At 52.6% G+C, this 25,024-nt stretch overlaps 1 protein-coding gene across 2 annotated transcripts in view; it reads left to right on the top strand.

Moving 5' to 3' along the window:
• The window catches only part of Poll (polymerase (DNA directed), lambda), an 11,773-nt gene extending 2,291 nt beyond the window's left edge, over nucleotides 1–9,482 (top strand). For both annotated transcript variants that reach the window (XM_013017549.1, XM_013017548.1), the window contains exons 3-9: nucleotides 508–802; nucleotides 1,140–1,302; nucleotides 1,667–1,984; nucleotides 3,739–3,912; nucleotides 4,726–4,854; nucleotides 8,093–8,261; nucleotides 8,628–9,482. In XM_013017549.1, the coding sequence (XP_012873003.1) occupies nucleotides 508–802; nucleotides 1,140–1,302; nucleotides 1,667–1,984; nucleotides 3,739–3,912; nucleotides 4,726–4,854; nucleotides 8,093–8,261; nucleotides 8,628–8,989 (1,610 nt within the window). In that variant the 3' untranslated portion in view covers nucleotides 8,990–9,482. The remainder of the gene's footprint in view (nucleotides 1–507; nucleotides 803–1,139; nucleotides 1,303–1,666; nucleotides 1,985–3,738; nucleotides 3,913–4,725; nucleotides 4,855–8,092; nucleotides 8,262–8,627) is intronic.
• The last annotated feature ends 15,542 nt before the right edge of the window (nucleotides 9,483–25,024 follow it).

Below are 25,024 nucleotides of genomic sequence, written 5' to 3'. Positions count from 1 at the left end.
TTGTCGGTCGTGGGGCTTGAACTCTGGTCCTGGGCGCTGTCCCTCAGCTCTTCAGCTCAAGGCGAGCGCTCTACCACTTGAGCTACAGTGCCACTTCCGGTTTTCTGGTGGTTTATTGGAGATAGGAGTCTCATGGTGTCTCCTGCCAGGGCTGGCTTTGAACCGCGATCCTCAGATCTCAGCCTCCTGAGTAGCTAGGATTACAGGCGTGAGCCACCAGCCCCGGCGTTGCATGAGACTCTTATCTCCAATAAACTGCTCAAAAAAGGTGGAAGTGCACTGTAGCTCAAGTGGTAGAGAGCTAGCCTTGAGCAAAAGAAGCTCTAGGACAGCTCACAGGCCCAGAACCTGTAAAAAAAAAAAAAAATTAAATCCTTACTCCTAACATTCAAGTGTATGTATACTTGTGGTAAAATCTCCCAAAGTCAGCCTGTCTGGAAGACAAGAAAATGTTTATTTTGATTATATATCAGTTATGGCAATAAGATTTGGATGTCCCTTTCACAGAGTGGTTAAGTTCCATACGGGCCCATATTTTGCCCACTGGCATTGGACGAGCCCGGGCAGAACTCTTTGAGAAGCAGATTGTCCAGCATGGTGGCCAGATATGTCCTGCCCAGACCCCAGGGATCACTCACATTGTGGTGGATGAAGGCATGGACTGTGAGCGGGCTCTTCGCCTACTCAGGCTACCTCTGCTGCCTTCGGGTGTCCAGCTGGTGAAGTCAGCCTGGCTGAGCTTGTGTCTGCAAGAGAAGAGGCTGGTGGACACTGCTAGATTCAGCATCCTCATCCCTCACAGGTGGGCTGCTCCCAGTCTTTTCTCAAAAATTTTCTGGTAGCATCTCTTTTAAGAACAAATTTTCTTGTTATTATAAAGCTGCATATAGTGGGGTTATAGTTCCCCAAGTCAGGTAAAGATGACATTTCTTTTTTGGACGCTATCATTCCTTCCCTCACTCTCTCCCAGTGTTTCACTCCGGTAGCATCTTGAGTCTCTTCTTGAGTTATTCAAAATAACTTACTTTTTTTGTTGGTTTTTTTTTTTTTTTTGACACATTGGGAAGTGAGGTTTCAGAGGAGAGAAGGATTGGGGTCAGAGATAGGGTGAGTGTCTTCACCTCCTGTCATTCCCCTAGGTTCTTGGACCAGCCACAGCCCAGCAAAACGGACCAACACACTTCTGCTCCTCCTGGGACCCATGACATTCTGCCTAGGACAGCCCTAACTCCTCCCCCTCTTCCCACCAGAGCTGTCTCTCCTATCCAAAAGGCAGAAGAGGCATCAAGAACCCAAGCCCAGGTCAGGAGCCTCCCTATGTGGAAATTTGATAACAGAAATGGGGAGGAGCCAGTGATTATTCAAAAATTCCTAGGCTCTTGACACAGAAGGGCTGTCTTGATTATGAAGCCATTTAGCTCTTCCCAACACATCACTCCTAAGCCGTGTCCGCCTCCCACCACTGGGGATCCTAAGGCTGGGCACTGGGGAAAGCCACATGGAATTAGCCCCATACTTAAAAAGACCCAAGCCCAATACAAAGGCCCAATCTCAACTTTGAATCTGAGTAACAGTCACCCCCATAAACACAACCCCCACTTTTAAGGAGTTCTCCTCACAGAGGACAAGAAGTTTTTGCCTTTTTTTCTCCTCTCACTATGTCAAGCCCAGCTCAGATGATGAATCCAGTGATGGGGAAGGGCCACAGGTTAGTGCGGCTGATCTGGAAGCCTTAATCAGCGGGCACTACCCTACTACCCCTGAGGAAGATGCTGGTCCTGGCCCAGCCCTGGAGTCCTTGGATAAATGGGTGTGTGCACAGCCCTCGAGCCAGAAGGCAACCAACCACAACCTGCACATCACAGAAAAGTTGGAAGTGCTGGCCAAAGCCTACAATGTCCAGGGAGACAAGTGGAGGGCTCTGGGCTATGCCAAGGCCATCAATGCCCTCAAGAGCTTCCACAAGCCTGTCAGCTCCTTCCAGGTACTCTGGGAATAACGGGGACACATCTCTGTACCAGCTAGGGGTTTAGTGGAGGCACCAGTCACCAGTGGGCATCAGATTTAGTGGTCAATATCTTATGTTGTCTGGGATTGGCACAACCAAAACAAAATGGGAAACTGTTGAAAGCAGATCAGCAACATCTAGGTAATTGAAGTTAGATGACGATAGCTTAGGGGTCCATAATACTGTTCTATTTCTGAGTTTTTTACATAATGAAAAGTTTAAAGCCTGTTGTGGTGCCACATAGCAGTAATCCTAGCACTCAGGAGGATGAGGCAGGAGGATCATAAATTTCTAGCCAGCCTTAGCTACCCAGTGAAACACTATCTAAACAAAACAAGGGCTGGGGATGTAGCTGTGTAGGAGAACTCTTGCCTGGCCTTTATGAGATTCTGGGTTCCACCCTCAGTACTGAAAAACAAATAAACATATATTTAAACATATATTTAAAAAAAATTTATCCAGGTGCAGGTGGCTCAAACCTAGCTACTCAGAAGGATTAAGGATTAAGATTTTAGGTCAGACTGAGCAGAAAAATCCTTGGACTCTCTATCCAAAATTACCAGCAAAAAGCAAGTTTGGTGATGAGTGGTAGAGCACCAGTCTAACAAACTAAGCAAGCTTGAGGCTCTGAGTTCAAATCCCTGTACTGAAAACAATTTTTTAAACAAAAATTTAGACTCTGGGACTAGGTATGTGGCTTAGTGGCAGAGTGCTTGCCTAGCATTCATGAAGCCTTGGGTTTGATTCCTCATACCACATAAACAGAAAAGGCCGGAAGTAGTACTGTGGCTCAAATGGTAGAGTGCTATCCTTGAGCAAAAGAAGCTCAAGGATAGTGCCCAGGCCCTGAGTTCAAGTCTCAGGACTTGCCCCCCCCAAAAAAATTAGACTCTGGAGCCCAAGTTACTTAATTCTGAGCATCAGTGTCCCCATAAATAAAAAGGAATTAACACTAAGATCCCTTTACGTGCCCCTGTGAGGATAAAAGGAACTTAGTCTCTGTCGCACAGAACCTACATACAGTAAACTGACAGTCAATGTTGCTTTCTCTGGTACAGTAATAAGGGTAGTGGTGGTGGTGGTGAAGGTACTGCCCCTGAGCTTTATTGCTCAAAGTTAGTGCTCTACCACTTGAGCCACAGCTCCACTTCTGTTTTTGTTTTTGTAGTTTATAGAGATAAGACTCTCACAGACTTTTCTGCCCAGGCTGGCTTCAAACCACAATCTTCAAATCTCAGCTTCCTGAGTAGCCAAGATTACAGGGGTGAGCCATCAGTGCCTGGCTACTCCCTACTTCTTTTTTTTTTTTTTTTTTTGCCAGTCCTGGGCTTGAATTCAGGGCCTGGGCACTGTCCCTGAACTGCTGCTTTTACTCAAGGCTGGCACTCTACCGCCTGAGCCACAGCGCCACTTCCAGCTTTTTCTGTGTATGTGGTACTGAGGAATCGAACCCAGGGCTTCATGCATGCTAGGCAAGCACTCTACCACTGAGCCACATTCCCAGCCCTACTCCCTACTTATTATTGGTCTCTGCCCTTCCAGGAATCAAAAGACAGGTTACCTAGCATAGCATGTTTTCTGTCTAAACTTCCCTTTACCTGCACCTGAGCTCCACACAGACCAACAGTTGTTAGGCTGGCTTTCAGACAGACATTTGCTGAAGGAGTCAGCTTCTATCCTCTTCCCAACCTCTCATTCCTCTTCCTCACCTCTGCTGCCTCTTCTCTTAGGAGGCCTGCAGCATTCCTGGAATTGGCAAGCGCATGGCTGAGAAGATTATGGAGATCCTGGAAAGTGGACATCTGCGAAAGCTGGACCATATCAGTGAGAGTGTGCCTGTCTTGGAGCTCTTCTCCAACATCTGGGGAGCTGGGACCAAGACTGCCCAGATGTGGTACCAACAGGTTCCTAGTCCAGCTGCTGTTTTAGTATTGTTATGTCTCAGAGCCTCTGCTCCCATAGCTCCTTCCTCTCGGTATCGGGGTGACCTAAGTCCTGTTTCTACCTTATTCTCTGATGAAAATGAACCCAGACTATAATAAGAAAATTACTTTTCACCAGGGCTCATATATAGACCCCTCTTAACTTCCAGAATAGCCCTATGACTTGGTATCCTTGAAGAATAGTCAGTAGCAGGCTGGTACTATTGACTCACATGTATAATCCTAGCTACTCAAGAGGCTGAGATCTGAAGATTATAGTTCAAAACTAGCCTATGCAAGAAAGTCTGTGAGATTCTTACCTCCAGTTAACAACCAAAAAAGCCAGAAGTAGGCTGTGACTCAAGTGATAGAGCATTTGCAAGTGAGAAAGCTAAGAGACAGTGCTCAGGTCCTGAGGTCAAGCCCCAGGTAACATGCCTCCCTGACACACACAAACACGAAGAATAGTTAGGAACAAGAAGAGTGTTTCTCTGTCCAGAAAGTGCCTTCTGTCTGAGGCCAGGTCCTGGGATATATGTCTTTCTAGCAGTGCCCAGAATCATATGGGGAGCTTAATAATAGTGAAGAAGCCAGACCTACTGACAAATCAGAGTCAGGAGCCAGTGTTTCTAGATTTTGGCTTGTCCTCCATAACCCCACCTTTCCTAGGTCCCTTTCTGGGGTTAGATGTTTAGACCTTAGTCTGTTGACAGATGCCCCTGGAGTCAGCTCATTTGTGCCACCTTATCAGTCTTGGACCCTCATAGCCTCCTCTCTGGCTGCTTTGTTTTCCAGGGCTTCAGGAGCCTAGAAGACATCCGAAGCCTGGCCTCCCTGACTGCCCAGCAAGCCATCGGCCTAAAGCATTATGATGACTTCCTAGAGCGCATGCCCAGGGAGGAGGCTGCAGAGATTGAGCAGATGGTAAGCAGGTATCCCAGAGAAGTGAGGAGAGCCAGGCCCTGCTATAAGGTTCTGGATAGAAGCCAAAAATCCCTGGTACCTCAGCTGGGGAGCTTCACAGATAGAGGAAGCTGTGGGTCACCAGAGGCTGGAGAAAGAACAAGTTACAACTGAAGCTGCAGGCCCAGAGGAGGGCTGGTAGCTGTGTTGCTTGGGGGGGGTGGGGGTTTCAACACTGGCCCTCTGGATGGGAGTTCCCAGTGTCAGAGAGCTGGAGTGCTGGGTAAAGCTAGCCTAGAATAAAGGGGGGCCAGTTTCCTAAGTACTGGGTTTGGAAATTTGAATAAGCTTAGGTTAGGGCAGAGGTTTGTAATGCTTTTAGATTTATAGACTTCTTTAAGAACCTGATGAAAACTGTTCACTCTCTTGTACAGTGAACAAATGTGCCATGTTCTGTATCTTTTTCCAGCTGTATGGACTTTCCAAAGCCCACACATAGCTTGTCAGGTTAGGTTGCTGTTAGACTAGGAGTACAGAGCCCATAGGCTTAGTTGTAGGATTTGAAGAAGTTTCTATCAAGATTGAGTAAAGGTTAACCCTTCGTTAGAAGTGTTTCCTTTGTACAGGTTGCTGTTAAAATTTGTAGTTGTCGCCAGGCACTGGTGGCTCACGCCTGTAACCCTAGTGACTCCAGAGGCTGAGATCTGAGGATTGTGGTTCAAAGCCAGCCTGAGCAGCAAAGTCTATGGGACTCTTTTTTTTTCTTTTCTGCTTCTTTTTTTTTGTCAGGTGTGGGGCTTGAACTCAGGCCTGGGCACTGTCCCTGAGCTTTTTTGCTCAAGGTTAGTGCTCTACCATTGTGAGCTATAGTGCCACTTCTGGTTTTCTGGTGGATAATTGGAGGTAAGAGTCTCATGGATTTTCTTGTCCCAGATGACTATGAATCATGATCCTCAGATCTCAGCCTCCTAAGTAGCTAGGATTATAAGCATGAGCCACCAGCACCCAGCTTATGGGACTCTTATTAACTGCCAGAGTCTACTTAACCACCAGAAAACCATAGTGGAAGCTGGGAGGCTGAGATCTGAGGATGATGGTTCAAAAGCCAGCCTGGGCAGAAAAGTCTGTGAGACTCTTATCTCCAATTAACCACCAGAAAATTGGAAGTAGCTCTGTGCTCGAGTGATAGAGCACTAGCCTTGAGCTGAAGAGCTGAGGGACAGTGACCAGGCCATGAGTTCAAGTCCCACGACCGAACAAACACAAAAAAACATAGAGGAGCTGTGGCTTAAAGTGGTAGAGCACTAGCCTTGAGCAAAAAGAGCTTAGGGACAGCATTCAGGCCCTGAGTTCAAAACCCATGACCAAAAAAAAAAAAAAATTGTAGTTGTCAATGGCTAAGTATGAAGGTCAGTGATAGAGTATGTGTTTAGCATGCCCAAGGCTCTGGGTTTGATGCCCAGCATTGTAAAATTTGTATAAAATTTGTTAGCCAGTAATTCTAGCTACTCAGGAGGCTTTGAGCTAATTGTGGTTCAAAGCCAGCCTGGGCAAGAAAATCTGTGAGACTTTTATCTCCACTTAACCACCAGAAAAACAAGTGAAAGTGGAGGAGCTGTGGCTTAAGTGGTAGAATACTTGCCTTGAGCAAAAAGAGCTCAGGGCCAGTGCGTAGGTCCTGAGTTCTAGTCCCAGGATTGGCACCAAAAAAATAATAATTAAAAAAAAATAATAGAATTTGTAGCTGGCCAAGGTAAGGTTTGGGTTAGAGCTGGGTTAGAGATTGTTTATATAGTCTACAGTAGAGGGAGTCAGGGTACATAGGACTAGATGTGTCATTTGTTCAGCTGGAATCAGGATTAAGGGCTGGTGTTCTGGTAAGGTTCTTTCACTGTGGCTGAAAAGGACTTAATAGGAAGACTTTAGAGACACTGGCCTAATTTAGCTGAAGCAGCCTCCAGCCCCATTTCAGGTCTTGAAACTATGAAACCAGCGCTGGATGGACAGCCAGTCCCCTTTGTCCTCCCATCTCCACGCCATGGTGCTAGGGATGACACTGTCACTCAGCCACGGTCTCCAGGCACAGAGAATGTCCGGGCCAGCCTCCAGCCCTCACCCGTCAGAGCAGAAGAGGTTTTCCACCTGTCACCCCCCTTTATGCCTCCATATAGGGTTCCAGTTTTAGGGGGTTTGATGGGATTACTCATCTGGACCTCCTCCTCCCATTCTCCTTGGAGGCCCTTAGAAGGGCTTGAGGGGATTAGCAGAGCCTTCTGCCTGTCATGGGAATTGAGGTGTCCTGGTGGTAGGTATCCAGGGCCCTGGAGATCTGGTTGTCCTGGGGTGGAGGCGGGGATACATCTACATACGAAAGGGTGCAAACTAATGGGCTTATTGCTCCTTGGCGAGGGAGAATCCCTGAACTGACAGTCTCCCAGCTCTGTTCCTCCTGCAGGAGGGAGATGATATGGGCCTAGGCTCAGATCAGCCCCTCTGCTTCCTTTCTTGACCCTCCCACAGATGCAGTTAGATTTCTGTGCTCCATTTTCTCCCAGGCCTGGGCCCAGGGCTTGCTGCCAGCCCCCTGCTCAGGCCTCAAGCCCCATCTCATGTACTCTGCCTTTAGTTCTAAACCCATAGACAGGTGGAGCTGCCAGGGCCTGGCCTCTTGGTTTTAGTGGTGTTTCACAGACCTGGACACATGGGTATAGGTTGGGGCAAGGCCAAGAGAATGTGTCCCAGCTGTTCTTAAAGCAGTGAAAGGTGAATGCCCTCCCACAGAGGCAGAACCTAGGTCTTCAGTCTCTCCTCCCTCTTGCCCCTGCAGTAGAGGCTGTTTCTTCTCTGATCCTGTGGGGCCAAGAGAGAGCAGTGGTCCCTGGCGTGGCCTTTAGACTGGTAGCAGGCATGGAGATTGTCTTGTGTTTTTTGTTGTTGTTGTTGTTTGCTTGTTTGTTTGCCAGTCCTAAGACTTGAACTCAGGGCCTACCCACTGTCTCTGAGCTTCTTTTGTTCAAGGCTAGCACTCTACCACTTGAGCCACAATGCCACTTCTGGCCTTTTCAGTTTATGTGGTACTCAGGAATCGAACCCAGAACTTCATGCATGCTATGCAAGCACTCTACCACTAAGCCACCTTCCCAGCCCTGTAGATGGTCTTTATAGAGTGAGGGTGCCATGATCAGGGAAGGTACTCTCACAGGGAAGAACAGTCTAGTGGGCTCTAACTCCAGAGCTGCTCACCCATATCCTTTCCTAGGTCCGGCTCTCAGCTCAGGCTTTCAACTCTGGGCTGCTGTGTGTGGCATGTGGCTCATACCGACGGGGGAAAGGGACCTGTGGCGATGTGGACGTGCTCATCACTCACCCAGATGGCCGGTCCCACCGGGGCATCTTCAGCCCTCTCCTCGACCGCCTTCGACAGCAAGGTATGCACTCCATCACTGGGGGAGTGGATAGACGGGAGTGGAGGGGTAGCCACAGGAAGGCACAGTTCAGCTCAGTGTTCAAGGCGAACTTGACAAGAATTCCATTTCACCAGGTAACGAGTCCTCAAGGACATGACACTGAGCCTTATAGCACCCACAGGCTGAAGGTCTCACCCCTGTGACGCTAGCAGAGATAGGCAAAATTATTATCCACATCTCATAAATTAGGAGATGGGCCCAGAGGCGGCAACCGTCTCTGCTCAGACACAAATCCAGGTGAGAAGGCAGGAGATCAGGAGAGCCGGGAGGGTAGGCGATCCCGTGCCTGGCTCCACATCCTCCCTGCCATCCCCTGTGTTGGGCCAGGGTTCCTCACAGATGACTTGGTGAGCCAGGAGGAGAATGGCCAGCAGCAGAAGTACTTGGGCGTGTGCCGTCTCCCAGGGCCAGGGCGGCGGCACCGTCGACTGGACATCATCGTTGTGCCCCACAGCGAGTTCGCCTGCGCTCTGCTGTACTTCACTGGCTCTGCCCACTTCAACCGCTCCATGAGGGCTCTGGCCAAGACCAAGGGCATGAGCCTATCAGAGCACGCCCTCAGCACAGCTGTGGTCCGGAACACTCAAGGCTCCAAGGTGTGTGGCCAAGTACTGCCCACGCCCACCGAGAAGGAGGTCTTCCGACTCTTAGGCCTACCCTATAGAGAACCGGCTGAGCGAGACTGGTGACCCCTGATGGCTGGAGTTCGGGGGGACTCCGCTGAACTGACCATGTAGTACCCCTTTGGCTTCAGCTGGCTGAAGCCCTCTATCTCAACCACCTGCTGTCTTCAGTGAGCCTAAGCCCAGGGCTCTGAGCCTGGTCCCCTGGGCCTGCCTAGCACTCTCCCAGACAGAAACAGGCTGCTGCTCTCCACAGGGCCCCCTGCCCCATGTAAGTTGGAACAGATGGCTGGTGTGAAGCCAGCTTCCTGTGCCGAGGGCTCAGGATCCCCGTTCCTGCCCTGAGAAAGCTCTAACTGCTAGAAATGGGATAGAGGGCTGCTGGGGGGAGAGGGGTACAGCTGCGGGCCCTGCATCATCTAAGACCCTTCCAAGAAGAATGAGCCATCCCACATGGAGTCCCTGCACCACTTCCTGACAGCTGGGGCTGCTAGGAAAGGTGCATCAGGCTCCCAAGGATGGCTTCTGAAGTCCCAGGGGCCCAGTAAAGTGCATTTGATATGCAGCCTTCCCCGTGTCTGTGAGCTCCGTGTCTGTGGCCTCCCTCTGCCCAGGCAGTTAGGAGATGAGGGTGGACAGCAGAGGCCAGAAGTGCTGCACTAACTCCCTAGCCAGGCCTAGTCTAGAGAGCTCCTGAACTCAGAATGGGCTCTGGGGTAGCTGGTTGTAAAGAGGGAAAACCAGTCGGGCATGAGGGGCTTTGCTGCCTACCTGTCAGCATCTCTTGTGGGCCCTGCCCAAGACCTGCGTAGTTGTAAGTCATGAACAAAGGTGACAAGATTTGTAGGAAATGGTGGGAGGTGTACAACTGGTGGGGGATGGAGTGGTCATGGAGGCTGCCAGGAGCAGAGGAAGGGTAGAGTAGCAGGAAATGGCCTACTTGAAAGGTGTTAGATGCTCTATTTGGGGATAATTAAGGACTGATTTTAGAAGAATGTTGGGAATTAGGAATGCCAGCCAAGTAGAAGCTTGAAAATGAATCCACAGGATTAGGTTTGGTGGAACAAATGAGGGCCAGTCCACAGGTAGGCCAAGCAGATGTTCTGAGTTTGGACCTTGTAGGATGGGGGATTGATGGGGCTAGGTGTCTGGAAGGAGATAATGAGAGATGTGATCTCAGAGGCAGGAGAAGGCTGTCTGGGAGGATCCTGGTAAGGTCCTGTGTTGTGGATGATTTTGAGGTAGAATATGTGGGGAATTTAGGCCCAAAGATGGGATCTAATCTCCAAGGTGGCAGATGTAGGGTGAGTGTGTGTGTGTGTGTGTGTGTGTAGTTTTGTGATCCTTTTATCTACAGAGTCCCAGAGCTTGTCTTTGCCTTTCTTGTGTCTTTGTGTCAGTCTTAGGATCCAGCTGGGCTTAGTGGGGCACACCGTTAAGCCCAAATACTTAGGAAACTGAAGCAGACGATCACAAGTTCAAGGCTAACCTGGCTACATAGTTAGATCCTGTCTCAAAAAAAAACAAAAATAGAAGCCTGGAATGGGCCTCTAACTCAAGCCTAGAGCCCCTGACATCTGTTGATGGGGTCTAGAGCACCACTCTGCAGCTTAGTAATGACCTGAAAGGTGTCCTTTCCCGAGGCCCTAAGCCCTTATAAGGAGCATGTCTCTCTGTAGGCCTGTTCCCAGGGAGACCCAGGCTGTCTGGCATGGACAGGTGACTTCCTAGGCTCTATAGCTATTAGGGGTTCCCTTGGGCTTCCATGGCTGGGAGCAGGAAGGGATGCTGGACACTGGGTCAAGGATGACCTCTTATACACAGTTCCCAGAACACTGGGAGTGATAGAGCTCTCTGAAATCAAGAGTCTAACTCCATGTTGATACCCTTCCCATATGCTTTAACCCCTTGCTCCAGAAGACTCAGAACTTGAGCTGCCCTCAAACCATACAGACTGCTGACCCACCTCCTGACAGGGGTGACAAGAAATCCTGGGCTGGAGAATGCCTCCACCCTCCAGGAACCCAGGTGGGGGTGATGTCCTGGCTGTGTGATGTTATCAGGAGCCAGGAGAGCCATGAAGATGGACAAGCTCAGAGTCTCGGGAAAGGCTATAGTGTGAGCACAAGGGAAGTTCTTGGAGTCCAAACTAAGTAGTAGGTGTTGTCAAGTGTTCCCAACCACCTAAGAACCTGAGCCTGGCTCTGGTGAGCTCAGCACTCATCCTGCCAGAAAGAGAGAGTGAATTTCAGAGCCCTGGGAGGAAGCTGGTGCTGTCTAGCAGCCCAGCTTCCCACAGACCTACCTTGCAGTCATCTCTGGTTTTGATAGGGAAGAATGGGACCCTACAAATCTGCCTCCAGCCTCAATTAGACCACACATGAGGTAGGGAGAGTAATGGCCCTTAAAGAGACCCATAACGGTATTCCTCAAGCCGGTGGATGCGCTCTTCCTTGACTAGCAGATAAGGTTAAGCTTTCTGAGATGAGGCCCCAAATAAAAATTCCTTAGGAGTGGAGAACCTATCCCCATTAAGAGAAATGTGCCCATGGCTGGAAAGTCAGAGAGATACAATGTTCCTGGTGTCAGTGTGGAATGGGAACCACCAGCCTAGAATGTGTATGATCTAGAGAAGCTGGTGAAGGTGTCTCCAGAATTCCTCCAGATTCTATTCTAGGTCCTCCAGAAATGACGCCACCTTGCCAACAGCCATTCTTCCCAGTAAAACCCTATGTGTTTCCAACCAGTAGAAGTGTGACATAACTAGTCTATGTTGTCTTAAGCCATTAAGTTTGTGGCCGTTTGTTCCTGTGATAATGCTGCATGCAGAGCCGGGGCGGGGGGTGGTGTGTGTGTGTGTGTGTGTATGTGTGTGTGTGTGTGTATGTGTGCTGGGGACAGTGGGTGTGCAGTATGTGTGTGGGGGGGGCTGGGGACAGTGGGTGTGCAGTACAGTGAGGTGGAAATCCTCTTATGTACCTGCCATGGTATGGGAGAAAGAAGCCTCTTTTTTTTTTTTTTTGATTGGTTGTGGGGCCTGAACTCTAGGCCTGGGCGCCGTCCCTCAGCTCTTCAGCTCAAGGCGAGCACTCTACCACTTGAGCCAAAATGCCACTTCAGGTTTTCTGGTGGTTTATTGGAGGTAAGAGTCTCACAGACTTTCCTGCCCAGGCTGGCTTTGAACCATGATCCTCAGATCTTAGCCTCATGTGTAGCTAGGATTACAGGCGTGAGCCACCGATGCCCGGCTAAAAGAAGCCTCTTGAACCTGAGCCTCAGCCCTCTGCACCTTCTGCATTGGCTGCCTCAGTTGCCCAGGACTCAAGTCCTCTCTGGGCTATCCTGCCCTGGCCCTGCCAAGCTCGGCAACCTCAACCTTTACCCAGGGCCTGAGATGATGACGTGGATCATGGCCATGTCTTGCTATGAAAGGCAAACAGGATAAACCAAACTTGGCCTGTTGGGTTCTAGGTACACATGGGGAGCAGCGAGGGGCAGTGGGACAGGGTCCTCCCAGCAGCACCCACAGTGGGCATCGCAGTGTGAGCCAGCCCAGCCATATCCCAGCCCAGAGTTCCAAGGGTTGAACTGCCCCAGCCTAGGCTGGGCTGCTAAGCTCAAGACCTCCAGTGTGGATATGGCAGATAGATTTCCAGAATCCTTGAGCTGCTGGGAAGTCCTGCTTCTGAAGACCCCTGGGCCCAGAGGTGAGAAAGCTCTAAGCATGCGTCTGGGGGATGAATCGGAGCCAGGCAAGGAGGGCCACTACCGCTGCTTGTGTGACTGAAGCCAGTGGTGGCACCTCTGTCTGCAGGCCGTGGGCTTGGCCTTGACTAAGCAGGTCCAAAGCCCCGGACATAGTGCACCTCCTGTAACCTGCCAGCTCAGCGCATCTGTCCACACCCACCCCTCAGTTTGGCAGCACTGTGTGTTTGTAGGTGCCCCTGGGTATGTGTCCATGTGGTCATTGTCTGTTTACCTAATATCCACTCCTGGCCCTGTGTTTGTGTGTTTGAGACTGTATGACCGTGGCTGCACATCCAAGGTCTCTGGGGATAGCCCCTGTGTCCTGAAGGTCTCAAGTCCTGAAGGCTGAAGAGGATCACTGGTGGTGTTAGCCAGGGACTGTGGAAGGTAGTGGCACCCTAGCTGGGCTCTGGGCTCTGGGTCCTCGTGTCCATGGAGGAGGCCGCAGGGCGGACCGCCTGCGTCAGCCTTGAGCGGCCATCAATAGCGCGCGGTTAATTAATTTGATGGGAACAGCAGGGACCGCCGTTTGCATTTAGTGAAGTTCCAGGAACTTCCAACCTCATCTTCATAATTGGCCTCATAAATTGTAAGAAAGAGAGAGATCAGCAAAGCGGGAGGGAGGAGGGGCCGCCCGTCCGTCCTTATTTAATTTTATTGCTGAAATTCATCTTTTTAGCCTCCTCCGCCTGAATCGGCTCTCCCTGCCGGATTTGCCTAATCATGATAAATTAATATTCATTTCCCTGCCTCTTACCCAGCTCCCGCGCTTGGATGGAGTTGGGGAGGGTCTCCTTCCAGCCCCTCTTCTAAGCCTTGGTGGGAGCCTGCTGGGGTAGGAGCGCACCACCACCACACAGCTTGTGTGCAGCGCTGAAAATGGCCCCTGGGAAGGACAGGTGGGATCCTAGGAGAAACATGGGACTCTGCTCCATCTTTGTGTGGGGAGTGGGGGCTCAGAAATCGATGGGGACTGTCACAGGGCCCAGGGCACTAAACCTGCCCGGGTAGGAAGGGCAAGAAGAGCTGAGAAGGCCTTCTGAAGACCCAGAGGCTGAAATGGGGGTTGATAGCATGAGCTTGGGAGCAGAGACCGGAGGCCTGCTGGATTAAGAGGTGAGGTGAAGGGGGGGCTCACTGACCGGCCCTTTGCCCTCAGCCCCCTCAGCAGCCACATGCAGGCCACTTGCCACGTGCAGACTGCAGGAAGATTCTTTGTGGTGAGTAGGCCCCATAAGCAGCTGTGGTCTCAGACTGACTGAAGTCGTCGGTGCTCCTCGCAGCCCAGCCAGCTGGATGGGTGGGCCTCTTCCTCCTCCTGTGCCGAGCTAGCTGAGCTGAATGCTGGGTGGGTGTAGTAGGTTTTTTTGTTTTGTTTTTTTGTCCGTCGTGGGGCTTGAACTCTGGGCCTGGGCGCTGTCCCTCAGCTCTTCAGCTCAAGGCTAGTGCTCTACCACTTGAGCCACAGCGCCACTTCTGGTTTTTCTGGTGGTTTATTGGAGATGAGTCTCAGGGACTTTCCTGCCTGAGCTGGCTTTGAACCACGATCCTCAGATCTCAGCCTCCTGAGTAGCTAGGATTACAGGCATGAGCCACTGGTGCCCAGCTAGCTTTTACTCATTCTCTACAGAGCCCTTCAGAGGTCAGCATGGAAATGGTTCTGCTCTTCTCTGGGCAGTAGGACCCACTCCTGCAGTCTGGTGCCACAGTTACGTGAGTCCTGGGAGGGGTATTCCTATTTCATCCAGCTCCTTTCCCCATTTACAAATGAGGAAACTGAAGGCCAAAGATGGCCAGGTGACTGGCCCAAGGCCTCCCAAAAATCAGACAGGAACTATGTGGAGGCTGAATATGGTGGGGCAGAAGTCTAAGCAGTGACTCTTGCCTTTCTTTAGTCTCCTCCCTTTTGAGCATGAGTGGAATCTTTGACTTTTAAGTCATGAGTCTTATGTCACATTGCATGGCAAAAAGGACATTATCTGGGTTGCATCAAGTCTAGCCACATGAGCCCTTGAAAAGCAGAGCAGATTCAGAACATAAGAACAAGAGAAGGTCAGACCCTCTCTAAGGAGCTGACAGCCAACAAAGGAAGCAGCAGAAACTGTAGTCCTGCAACCACAATGAACTGAATTCTGCCAGCAACAAGAATGAACATGTAGCAGTTCTTCCCCAAAATCCCAAAGAAAAGCCCCAGCTGGCCAGGACCTTGACTTCAGCCAGTGGGGCCCTGGAGAGAGCTCAGCCTGGGTAACCATGAAATGTGTTTATATAGGGGCTGGGAAGTTGGTTCAGTGGTAGAGTGCTTGCCTCATATGCATGAGGCCCTGGGTTCAATTCCTCAACACCACTTAAGCAGAAAAAAGCCCGAAGTGGTGTTATGGCTCAAGTGGTAGAGTGCTAGTCTTGAGCTGAAGAGCTGAGGGACAGTGCCCAGGTCCAGAGATCAGGCCCTTTGACCAACAACAACAACAAAAAGATGTGTTATACAGAGTAGGAACAGGTAAACAAGGGAAAGGGATCTTAGGCCAGAGTTTTCAAAAGTACTTTTTTCATGGGGCCCCGGTGGATGCTTTGGATTTCCACTGGGGGGCCAGCTCGCTTAAAGGTTGGGGAAGAGCAATGAATATTCTTCAGGTTGTAGGAGGAGCCTCAAGCTGCTGTGCCATGTGTCTGCCTTATGTGTTGGTTGAAAGCTCAGTCCAGCCCGGCTACATGTAACTCAGCCCCACACATGGCTTGTATCATGTACCCCTTTGGGTATTTGTAGGATCCCCATTTTTTACATGAGGAATGTGAGGCCCAGAAAAATTCATTCACAAGTCTTGAGGCACATAGTATGTGAAGGTCAGCGCTGGGTGTTTCCTAAGATCACAGCAGATTTCTCCGCTCCACCATGTGACTGGCTGTAGTCCAGATCTAACTGGGCTTTTTGTCCCAACCTCTCCCCCCTCTCTCCCACAGAGCTAACTCAAGGAAAGTTGAATTTCAGAGTCTGCAGCGGGATCTTGATGCTAATGTTGAAGGTCACAGTCCCTAGCCCTGGAACCTGGGTTTATGTGCTTTTTTAGACTGGGTCTTGTTCTATGTGGCCAGCTCAGTCTGGCCTCAAACTCAGCACTTTCCTGTTTCAGCCTCCCTAGTGGTGGGATTACAGATGTGTATCCCCCATGTCTGGCTCATACCTGGAGTTCTGAATCAGCATTGTCTACTGCCCTGAAATGGGATTCCCTGACCTCACCTCCTCCATTTTAGGGAGTTAGTATGTAGGCGGGGGAGAACGACCCTCAGGAATTAAGCCCTGACCTTGCCAGGGGTGTGTCCAGGCTCTGTGGGTACACATACCTCTTTGTACATGCTTCACTGGTGTCTCTTCCCCTCACAGGGCCTCTGTATACACTTGGCCCCTCAGCCCCACCTCCCCTTACACACACACCCCTGTTGTGTTTCACAGGGATTACCACAGTACTGATGGTGCATTGCTAGCCGGAGACATTCTCCCTCTATCTCAGGCTTAGTACTTGGGCCTTGGTTAAGTCTCTCACCTTGCCGGCCAGCTAGACCCCAAAGTGGAAATAAATCAGCCTCCCTTGGCTTCCCTTCGTTTCAGGCTACCCAACGGGGAGAAAGTCCAGGCCCCTTAGGGTGCAGTTTTAGGGGAGAGGATCCAGAGGCTGAGCCCTGTCCCTCTGCCAGCAAACGGTCCTGGGACATTGGGCAGCCTGGCCTTCCTCCAGTGAGGAAGAGGAATCCGGGAAGCCTCCACCGCCGCCCAAGCTAAGAGTGAATCTGGACTGCAGATCCCCCGCAGAGCCTGGCTCCGAGTTCAGTACTCTGTTCCGTTCCACTGTGAGCAAGTCGGGCTTTATGGCCCTCGCTCTGTCCACCCTCAAGGAACCACCAAGCCTACGGAGTTGAGAAGAGGATGGGAGTGGGGGATGACTAGGCCTCGGGCCAGGCCTGGCTGGGAGGAGGTGCCAGGGTGCCAGGTGCGGGGAGTGGGGGGGGGGCACCGGGGGGAGGGGGGCTGGGGACGGGGTGGGCATTGAGGCTGAGGCGCGCTTCCCGGGCGCTGCCAGCAGAGGGCGCCTGAGGACCGGCGAAGAGGCCGCACAGGGCCCGAAGGCAGGTGGGGTGCAGTGGGGCCTCTGAGCGGAGGGGGTTTGGGGGAATCCCCGATCTGCAATGGGCTTTAGGGGACACCCCGCCCCCACCCCCGACCCACCGTCTCCTGGAGTTCTGGAAGCGCCCAGACCTCGCTGCCACGGCGCGGGCGTGGCGGCCGGACGGGCGCTCGGCCGGGGAGCCGGGACTGCCGATCCGAGCCTAGTGGCCTAGCGTGCAGGATCGAGAGCGCCCCCCCCCCCCCCGGTTCACCTTCGCTTGGGACTCTGTGCCTCAGTTCCCCCTGAGGGAGTTCTGTCCATGCTCCTGGAAGCCCGGAACTGGGGAGCGCGGTGGGTGAGCGAAACGGCGGAAACGGGCGCCGGCCCCTTGTGGGGGGAGCGTGGAGGAGTGCGCGCCGGAGGGAGAGGCTGCGTGGAGGCCGACCGACGCCGGGAGGAAGGAGGGACACACGCAGGCGGGACCCGGCCTTCCTCCGCAGATGAGCCTGCGGCCCTCGGCGCCTCTCGCGGGCTGGGCTTTGCGATGGATCCCGGGATTCTCCGCTCCGTCCAGCGGCCATGATTTATGGCTGGGCCAGGCCTGGTGACCTTGGACGGATAACTAATGCCGAGTCAATAACGCTACAGAAAAGTGACCTGGGAAGGGTGGGAGGAGGAGGAAGCCTTAATGAGCCGGCCCATCCCTTTCCCAGGCAGCTCCCCTCTAAATCTCGGTGCTTTTCCCTGCAGTTCACTTGCTTGGAGCCCCCAAGGCCTCCTGACAGGTTTGAGAGGTGATGGTTAACATGAGCTGAAAGGGAGTGGCAGACCAAAACATCTTAGAGAGGGCGGGGTGGGGGGGTTCACCTGAGAATGAGGGAGGCTGGGGGGGGGGCACGAGGAATGCACCACCTCGGGCTGAAGACAGGACAGAGTCACGCGTGGGGAAGCAAAGTTGGTGGCTGGGATTCCTGCCAGGCACGAGGCAGAGCACCGCTGGCCAGTGCCGTCCACTTCCCTCCACCTGGCTTCCTGCCCTGGCCATGTCCTGGTGCTCTCTCCCATTCCCAGCTACCCCAGGACTGTTTTTCTTGGTCTTGGGGGACGCCCTCATTTGCCCCATGGCCTTCATGTGCATGAGGTTTGTGGGAGACAGGCCAGTATCTGAACTCCTGTGTCATCTGCTTCCTATTAGGAGTGGACCAGAGCCGCCTCCTCCTCCCCGTCTAGGGGTTACCTGAGTCATCTGGGGGCCCTAGTCTATTTTTGACAGCTGAAGGAGAAAGCGGTCTGACGTGAGTTCATCACCCTCTGTTCACAGAAGCATCCTGGAGGCAGTACGATGCATTCCCATCTCCCATTCCCATCTCCCAGACCCGTTCTGTGGCTGAGCAGCTGAAGGCTAGACAGGGAAACAGCCGAGGGAGGTACACCCCTCATATTGACACTGGGGCCTGTGTATGTGTACATCCATCCAAGCAATTCACATATTCATTCAACAAATATGAGCCACATGAGGGAGCTTGTATTCTAGTAAAGAGAATAAGGTAGGTGTCCACTATGTATCAAGGGGCATCGTTGTTGGTGTCTAAACTCATTGCAGAATAGAAATAACCATCGGCAGAGGGTATCCAAGACTGCACTTTAGGAAGTGGAAATCCCAGGTCTTCCCCATCGCCCACTCCTGCCTTTCATTTCCAGCCTCTTACAGTCCCCCACCCTGAAACAAAGTCCCCATCTTCCATAGAAGAAGATGACCCTGGCTCCAAATGTGGCTGCATAATTCTGCAAAATAAAAAGCCAGGGCTCCTTGAATGATTGCAAGACAGAAACAACAAAGCATTAAACCAATCACGAGGTTCTTGGAAATGCAAGGCTCCACGGGATTGCCCAGGTCACGTGCCAGTGAGATCAGCCCTGCATGTTGCCTTGCGCAGGCTTTACTTTCCTAAACCATGACTTCCTGCTGGACTGGCCCAGCCCTTGTGGGTCTCACTGGGATCTGCTGGGCTTCCTGGTCACAAATCTGGGAAATCTCATTCCCACCACGCTCACCCAACACTGTTCACCTGAGCTCCTGGCCCCTAAGATTCTTGGCCCCTCCCAACACTCCCTACACTTTCTTGGTTCCATATCTTCTGTTTAGAATTCAATTCTTCTAGAAAACCCACTCTTCCAGCCATCTATGGCTCATGCCTGCAATCCTAACTACCCAGGAGGCTGAGATCTGAGGATCATGGCTCAAAGCCAGCCGGGGGCAGATTAATCGTCAATTAACCATCAAAAAGTGGAAAGTGTAGGGGTGGTTCAAGTGGTAGAGTGCCAGCCTTGAGCCAAAAAAGCAAGAGCAAAAAGTCCTGGGTTCCAGCCTCAGCACAGTTTGCATGCACATGTGCAAACATGTAGAAGGGAAAAAAGAGAGAATCCACTTTTCCATTGGTCATCTCCTCCAGGAAGATGCCTGATTTTCCACATCACAAACTATGTGTTTGGGTCAAAGCACGAATCTGCCTTCACTCACAGCTGTGTCAGTAAACATAGCATTCTAGAAGAGAGGGATAGTCTCATATCATTGTATTTCCCCTGCGCCTAGCTGACACCACACGGTGAAGGCTCAGTATTTGTTGAAAGAGCTGCAGACATCTTTCATCTGTTCATGTGGCTGTGTTTGGACACCATGAGCCCGGTTCACAGAGAAGAGTGTACATGGCTTGGGTACAAGCATCTCCTGTGGGTGCACAGTTCCACAGGAGTGCATATGCTCTCGCGTTAGGGGCATGCATGTGCACTGACCAGGGGCACTTTCCTCCTTTTTCATCTGTTTTGGAGCAGGGTCTTGCCACGCAGCCCAGGCTAACCTGACCTCAAACTTAACCATCTACCGCCTCAGACTTTCCCCGCTGGCTGGCATTACAGGCATCCTCCCCAGGCCTAGCTCCTGAGTGGTTTGGGTAAGCATGGGCATGGATGGTTGGGGCACAGGCATGCCTGGCTGTGGTGTGCGTGGATTTCTGGTGGTGGACGTGTACCCAGACCCACGCCTGGCACAATGGGACCTAGATGGACGATGGGCGCAGTCCTGTGAGGTCAGGGGCTGCGGGCGTGCTGTGCAGGCCGTGTGCGTGCACAGCTGCGTGGTGTGGCCCCAGGCAGGTTGGACTCGCAGGGCTTCCCCGTGTGAGCGGGGCTGCTTTGTTCCTTTGCCGCGGGCAGCCACGAGGTTCTCGGGGGCTCCCTGGCTTGGGTGTCTCGGGGCCCCGCGGCGGCGATTGGTAGCCCGGGCCCCCTCCCGTTCCGCGCGCGGGGTGGGTGGGGGTGGGGGGGGCGCGAGGCCATCCATCTTCTGTTATTACAGCGTAATGGGGCTGCTCGGGCGCCCGCCCATTTGTCATCGGCCTCGTTCGCTGATAACGGGCATTTGTCATCACTTTCCTCCGCGCCAATGTCATCAGCGCGCTGACAGCGGGGGAGTGGGGGATGCGTGCCTGCACTTGGGCCTGCCCGACGCGCGCGCCGGCACGCACACGCGTGCCCGCGGGACTGGGGGGGGGACACGCCGGTCCTGGGGGGGTACATGTCCCCATGTGCGCGGATCCGAGCCCCTCGGAGATGGACACACACGCAGCTGCGGCTTGGAGCAGCCTAATCCGTCAAGCAGATATTCCCAGCTGCAGACCCTTTTTCCCAGCCAGGAAGGGGGGGGCGTGGTTAATGGCAGCTTGTGTGCAGGTGGCTCTGTGCCAGCTCCCCGTGTGCACACGTGTGACATCCGCCGCCAACACTTATCAGCCCCCACGGGGCTGTGTGTCCCAGTGGCAACACAGAGAGGATAGGGGGAAGCGTCCACAGGGCGGGGGAGGGGACGGTGGAATGGTGGATGCCAAGGGGATAGTAGTAGTTCCGGAAATGCCTTCCTCAAGAGTCCTCCAAAGGCCGCACGGCCCAGCTGTCAACCTAATACTCAGGCTGATCTGCAGCAAGAGGGACTTAGGAAAGACTCCAGGAAGAACTTCTCAACTGTTAAGGGTACAAGGCAGATCTGGGCATGAAGCCATGGTAGGTAAGAGGAGGGCTCCTTTATTTCTGTCCTGTGCCCTTTGGTGGATCAGATGCCCACCGGGGACATGGCTGTCTTCCCAATGTTGCTTTCTAGCATGTTTACCTCAAGATGGCAGAGGGGACTCCTTTGGCCCTTATTAAGCAGAACTCCACCCCCCCCCAACACTCCAGTCCCTGGTCCTTTAGCACATATTAGGTGCTCAATAAGCAGCTGCTGCATGAGTAAATGACTGGACATTGGGGGGGGGGAGTGGTTCTTCCCAGTGCCTTTCACAATGGCCACCGCTGCCACTGGCCCAAATCTCATCACACACCTTCCCCCTGACTCTTCTCAATCCTGCAGCCCCCCAAATTTCCCCTTCCCTGGCCTTTCCCTCCTGGGCAGAGGAGGAGGGGTGGAGGAGGGTCCCCTGGCAGAGCAGGGCTCGCTTGTTCCTTGTAAATGAAGACCATAATTAACATTAAATTAAGGTAATACAAATGAAGGCAACATAGAGGCTGACAAGATGAGCGTTTGGGGAGGCAGTGGGGAGAAGTGATTCATATTTTTAATTTACTGTACGGATGGGCCGTGTGGCTGGGGAGCGGGCGGCTCTGGTGGAGGGGGTGTCGCCCCGCGATGTTTGCTTGGGCTCTGAGCAGCACACAATGACTATTAAACTCAACTGTCCATATAATGGGACAGATTCCACACGACGCCCACCGGGGCACCAGGAGCCCAGCCGGCCAGGCTGTAAATCCTGCCCACCTGCCTGCCTAGCTGGCCAGGCCTGGGGCCGGCACACCTAGTCCCCAAGCAGGTGGAGGGGGAGTATGGGGGGAAATCCTGGAGGGCTAAGGCGCCAGGCTCCTTGCCCTGCTGCACTGAAGGCTTGGGGCACATGCTGGGGTGAGATGGGTTCTTGTCCTCCATGCAGATTGAGCCTCAGTGCATTCTGGGAATGGAAGATTCTAGTGTCCCAATCTAGAGAGGGAAATTAGCCCTCATTATCATGGTCCTTCTCCTCATTGTCAACACTGCTTATTACACTTACCAAACACCTACTCTGGACCAGCTTCTACGCGGATCTGAGTGAGTCTTACATTGAGAGGATGTCAGGTGGGCGCTGGTGGCTCACACCTGTAACCTTAGCGACTCAGGAGGCTGAGATCTGAGGATCATGGTTCAAAGCTAGCCCTGGCAGGAAAGTCCATGAGACTCTTATCTCCAGTTAATCACAGAAAAAGTCAGAAGTGGAGCTCTGGCTCAAGTGGTAGAGCACTATCCTTGAGCATAAAAGCCCAGGGACAGCACCCAGGCCCTGAGTTCAAGTCCCAAGCCCAACAAAAAAATTAAAAAACAAAAAAGGATGTCACCATGCTTTTTACATGGAAACATGCAAGAGACACAGGAAGCGTGTGGTCATGGAATTTGTACACATCTGGGGCCCCACTGGGTACCTCCACCCCGTCCTGGGGTGCCTTTGATCCATCCTCAAACTCCACACAAAGCATGAAGACCAGGATCACACACACCTTCCCTTTCTGGAAGTCACAGTCTCAGAGCACTGAGGACTGGGGGGAGGTGCGGGCAAGGGTGTGGCTGTGGGTATGTGCACCCCCACCAACCCCCTTTTCACTTCAGCCAGAAGAGAGGTGCCAAGAAATCCCTGGCGGGCAGAGGGATTCCTGCTTACTCACTCCGCAAACAGCCAAAAGATGAGCGTCCCTGGGATGAGAGACGCAAGTGTAATTTAGGTTTTGATATTATGAAAGTCTCGCTGCTCTAAAACAGCGGGGCACTCGGTGCCTCATTAATAAAGGATAAACTCGGAGTCTATTTACAAGGCGCTTTTTGGGGTTATTTACTCTCCAATATACATACGTAATGTTGCTCATACTTACCGCTAGGTACGGCTCATCCGTCCAGCCTGGGCCTCCCAGCCATCCTGGGGAGGGGTGAGGCGGCCTTTGGAGGACTGGAGGACCCCTGGGGAGGAGCCGGTGCCCAGAGGCCACCCCCGGGAGCAAAGAGGCTCCATGGGCAATGCCAGGCTTCACAGGGCATCACAGAACTGGGAAGCAGAGGTATACCTCTCTGTGCCCTCTAGTCCCTGCTCTTCCCAATACCCCATTTCTGCAGCCAGACCTGCTATCTCCAAGGCCAGCTCTCCTGTGGAAGAGCTTACACTCCTCCTCCAGACATTTGAAGTCCTCTCTGCCCAAACCCATCCTGGTATCAAACCACACCCTGGCAGGATTGGCGTATGCTAAGGAGGACTGCATTCAGTTTCTTGTCAAACAGCAAGTTCTTCTCAGAAGGATGTTCAGGGTAACACTGCAGCCATCCCATACCGGTCCCAGCTCTGCCAGCCCTTTCACTCTGTGTCCAACAGTGTCCGGAGTTGGCAAGGTTTTCCTCCAACCAACAAGGAGTCCGTCTCCTGGCTCCCGGTGCCCATTAGTACAGCCACACTGGGAATCACAGCCGCCAAGCTCCCCTCTTGCCCTGCAGCGGCCATTAGTCTCTATTCTTCACTTAGTGGGTTGATCTCAGCAGGCATCCTCTGTGTTGGGCTATTTTTCTGTTCTCATCTGCTAAGTGGCCAAAGGTCAGGGAAGTCATCCAATGTTACTGAACCAGTTCCTGGATCTTCACTACTAACCAGCCTGTGGCCTCAGTGAGAGGCATGATTTCCTTTCATTGATGGACTCAGTTTCACTGAGACACTCAACACGCCACTGTAGCTTTGTGTCTGGGCAAGGTGTCGTGTTGTGGGAGTGTAGGCCCCTGCCTTGGTTGGAGATCCTGGTAATTCAGAGGAGAGCTGGGCCACTCAGGTTTGTGCAGCCATTTGGGAATTGTGAGACTTTCTAGGCTTGGCAGGTGTGTGGTCCAGGGACCCATCTAGGGAGGGTAATGGGGTATGAATGGGCATAATGATGCTGGGGTCAGGGTGTCTATGTGGGAATGGGGGTCTGGCCAACTTGGACCAAGGAGACATCTGGTGGCCGCTAGGAGACCTGCACCCTTTCTGCAGGTGATCTAGGTAGTGGTTTCAGGTCTAGCTTAGGGGTCTGAGAAGACATCAACACCCATGAGTTGGAGCTCTAGGCAGCTCCAGGCCATTGGACCTGGGTTGCAGTGGGAAGACTGCTGGTTCTTGAATCTTCCCATCCCTAAAGAGGAGAGTTGACCTGGGTGGTGGTGGGGAAGCGGGGGAGGGAGGCAGAGAAGAGGTCTAGATAGAGGGAGGATGGCAAAGAGGAGAATCCGATCCATCATTGTTGGTGGACAATGAGCCATCACCACCCTAATTAAAGATATAATTGCAGCAAATACATTCTGGGATGAGAATGACAGAGGTAGAAGGCACCTTGTGACTAGTGGCCAAGAGATGCTGCTCTTCAGAGCTGGGGATCCCACCCCTGAGCACCCCAAGCTAGTTGCAAGGAACCCTATGTCTCCAGACAAGAAGGACTGAGACAGGAGTTGGGGAGGGGGAGTGAAGGAGCAGGGATGGGCCTGAGGTGAATGAAGGGCAGGGAAGGAAGGCAGTCGTGAGGCCTGGCTGAGACCGGGCTGCTGGCGTTTTGGGGTGAGCAGCAGGGTGGGTTAGGAGTGAACATCTCTGCCAGTGAAACAGTACAAAGTAGGATTTCTGGGCACACCTGTTTGCAGGTAAACCAGGCCCTTGCCAAGGTGGCAGATGGGTGCAGGGGCTAGGCTGGGAACTTACTCTATACACACAGAATCATAACAAGGCACAGGCCATGTTAGCTTTTGGTTAGGCTTAGACTTCAGAGACCAGGACAGGGTGGGGTAGGGGACTGTCCTGGGGGCTGGTGTGCCCTTTTCTGGGCATCAGGATACAGACAAATGACCAACCACTGGAGGCAGACAAGATGGGCTTTCCTTAGCAAGATGTTTCTTCTGCTCCTTCCTTCATCAGGAAGGCGTGGCCACCCCTTACTCTCTGGCCTCCTCAGCTATGGATACTGATGGCCCCAGAGAGTCTTGACACTTGGGGTGCTGTTTCTTCTCCTGAGGGCTCCAAGGCCTGCCTGTTTATCTGGGCCCCTGGCCCCTTACCAAGAACAGAGCACAGGGTCCGGTGTTCTGGCACAAAGGCCTGCCCTAATAGGAAGCTTGGTGGCCTCTGCTTCATAGCTCCATTTGCTGTGGTGGCCCCTGGCCAGGTCCTTCAGGGTG

The sequence above is a fragment of the Dipodomys ordii genome, unplaced genomic scaffold, assembly GCF_000151885.1.
Source record: "Dipodomys ordii isolate 6190 unplaced genomic scaffold, Dord_2.0 Scaffold36, whole genome shotgun sequence".
Taxonomy (NCBI): domain Eukaryota; kingdom Metazoa; phylum Chordata; class Mammalia; order Rodentia; family Heteromyidae; genus Dipodomys; species Dipodomys ordii.
The sequence above is the reverse complement of the archived record's forward strand: the minus strand, read 5'-3'. Positions and strand labels throughout refer to the sequence as shown.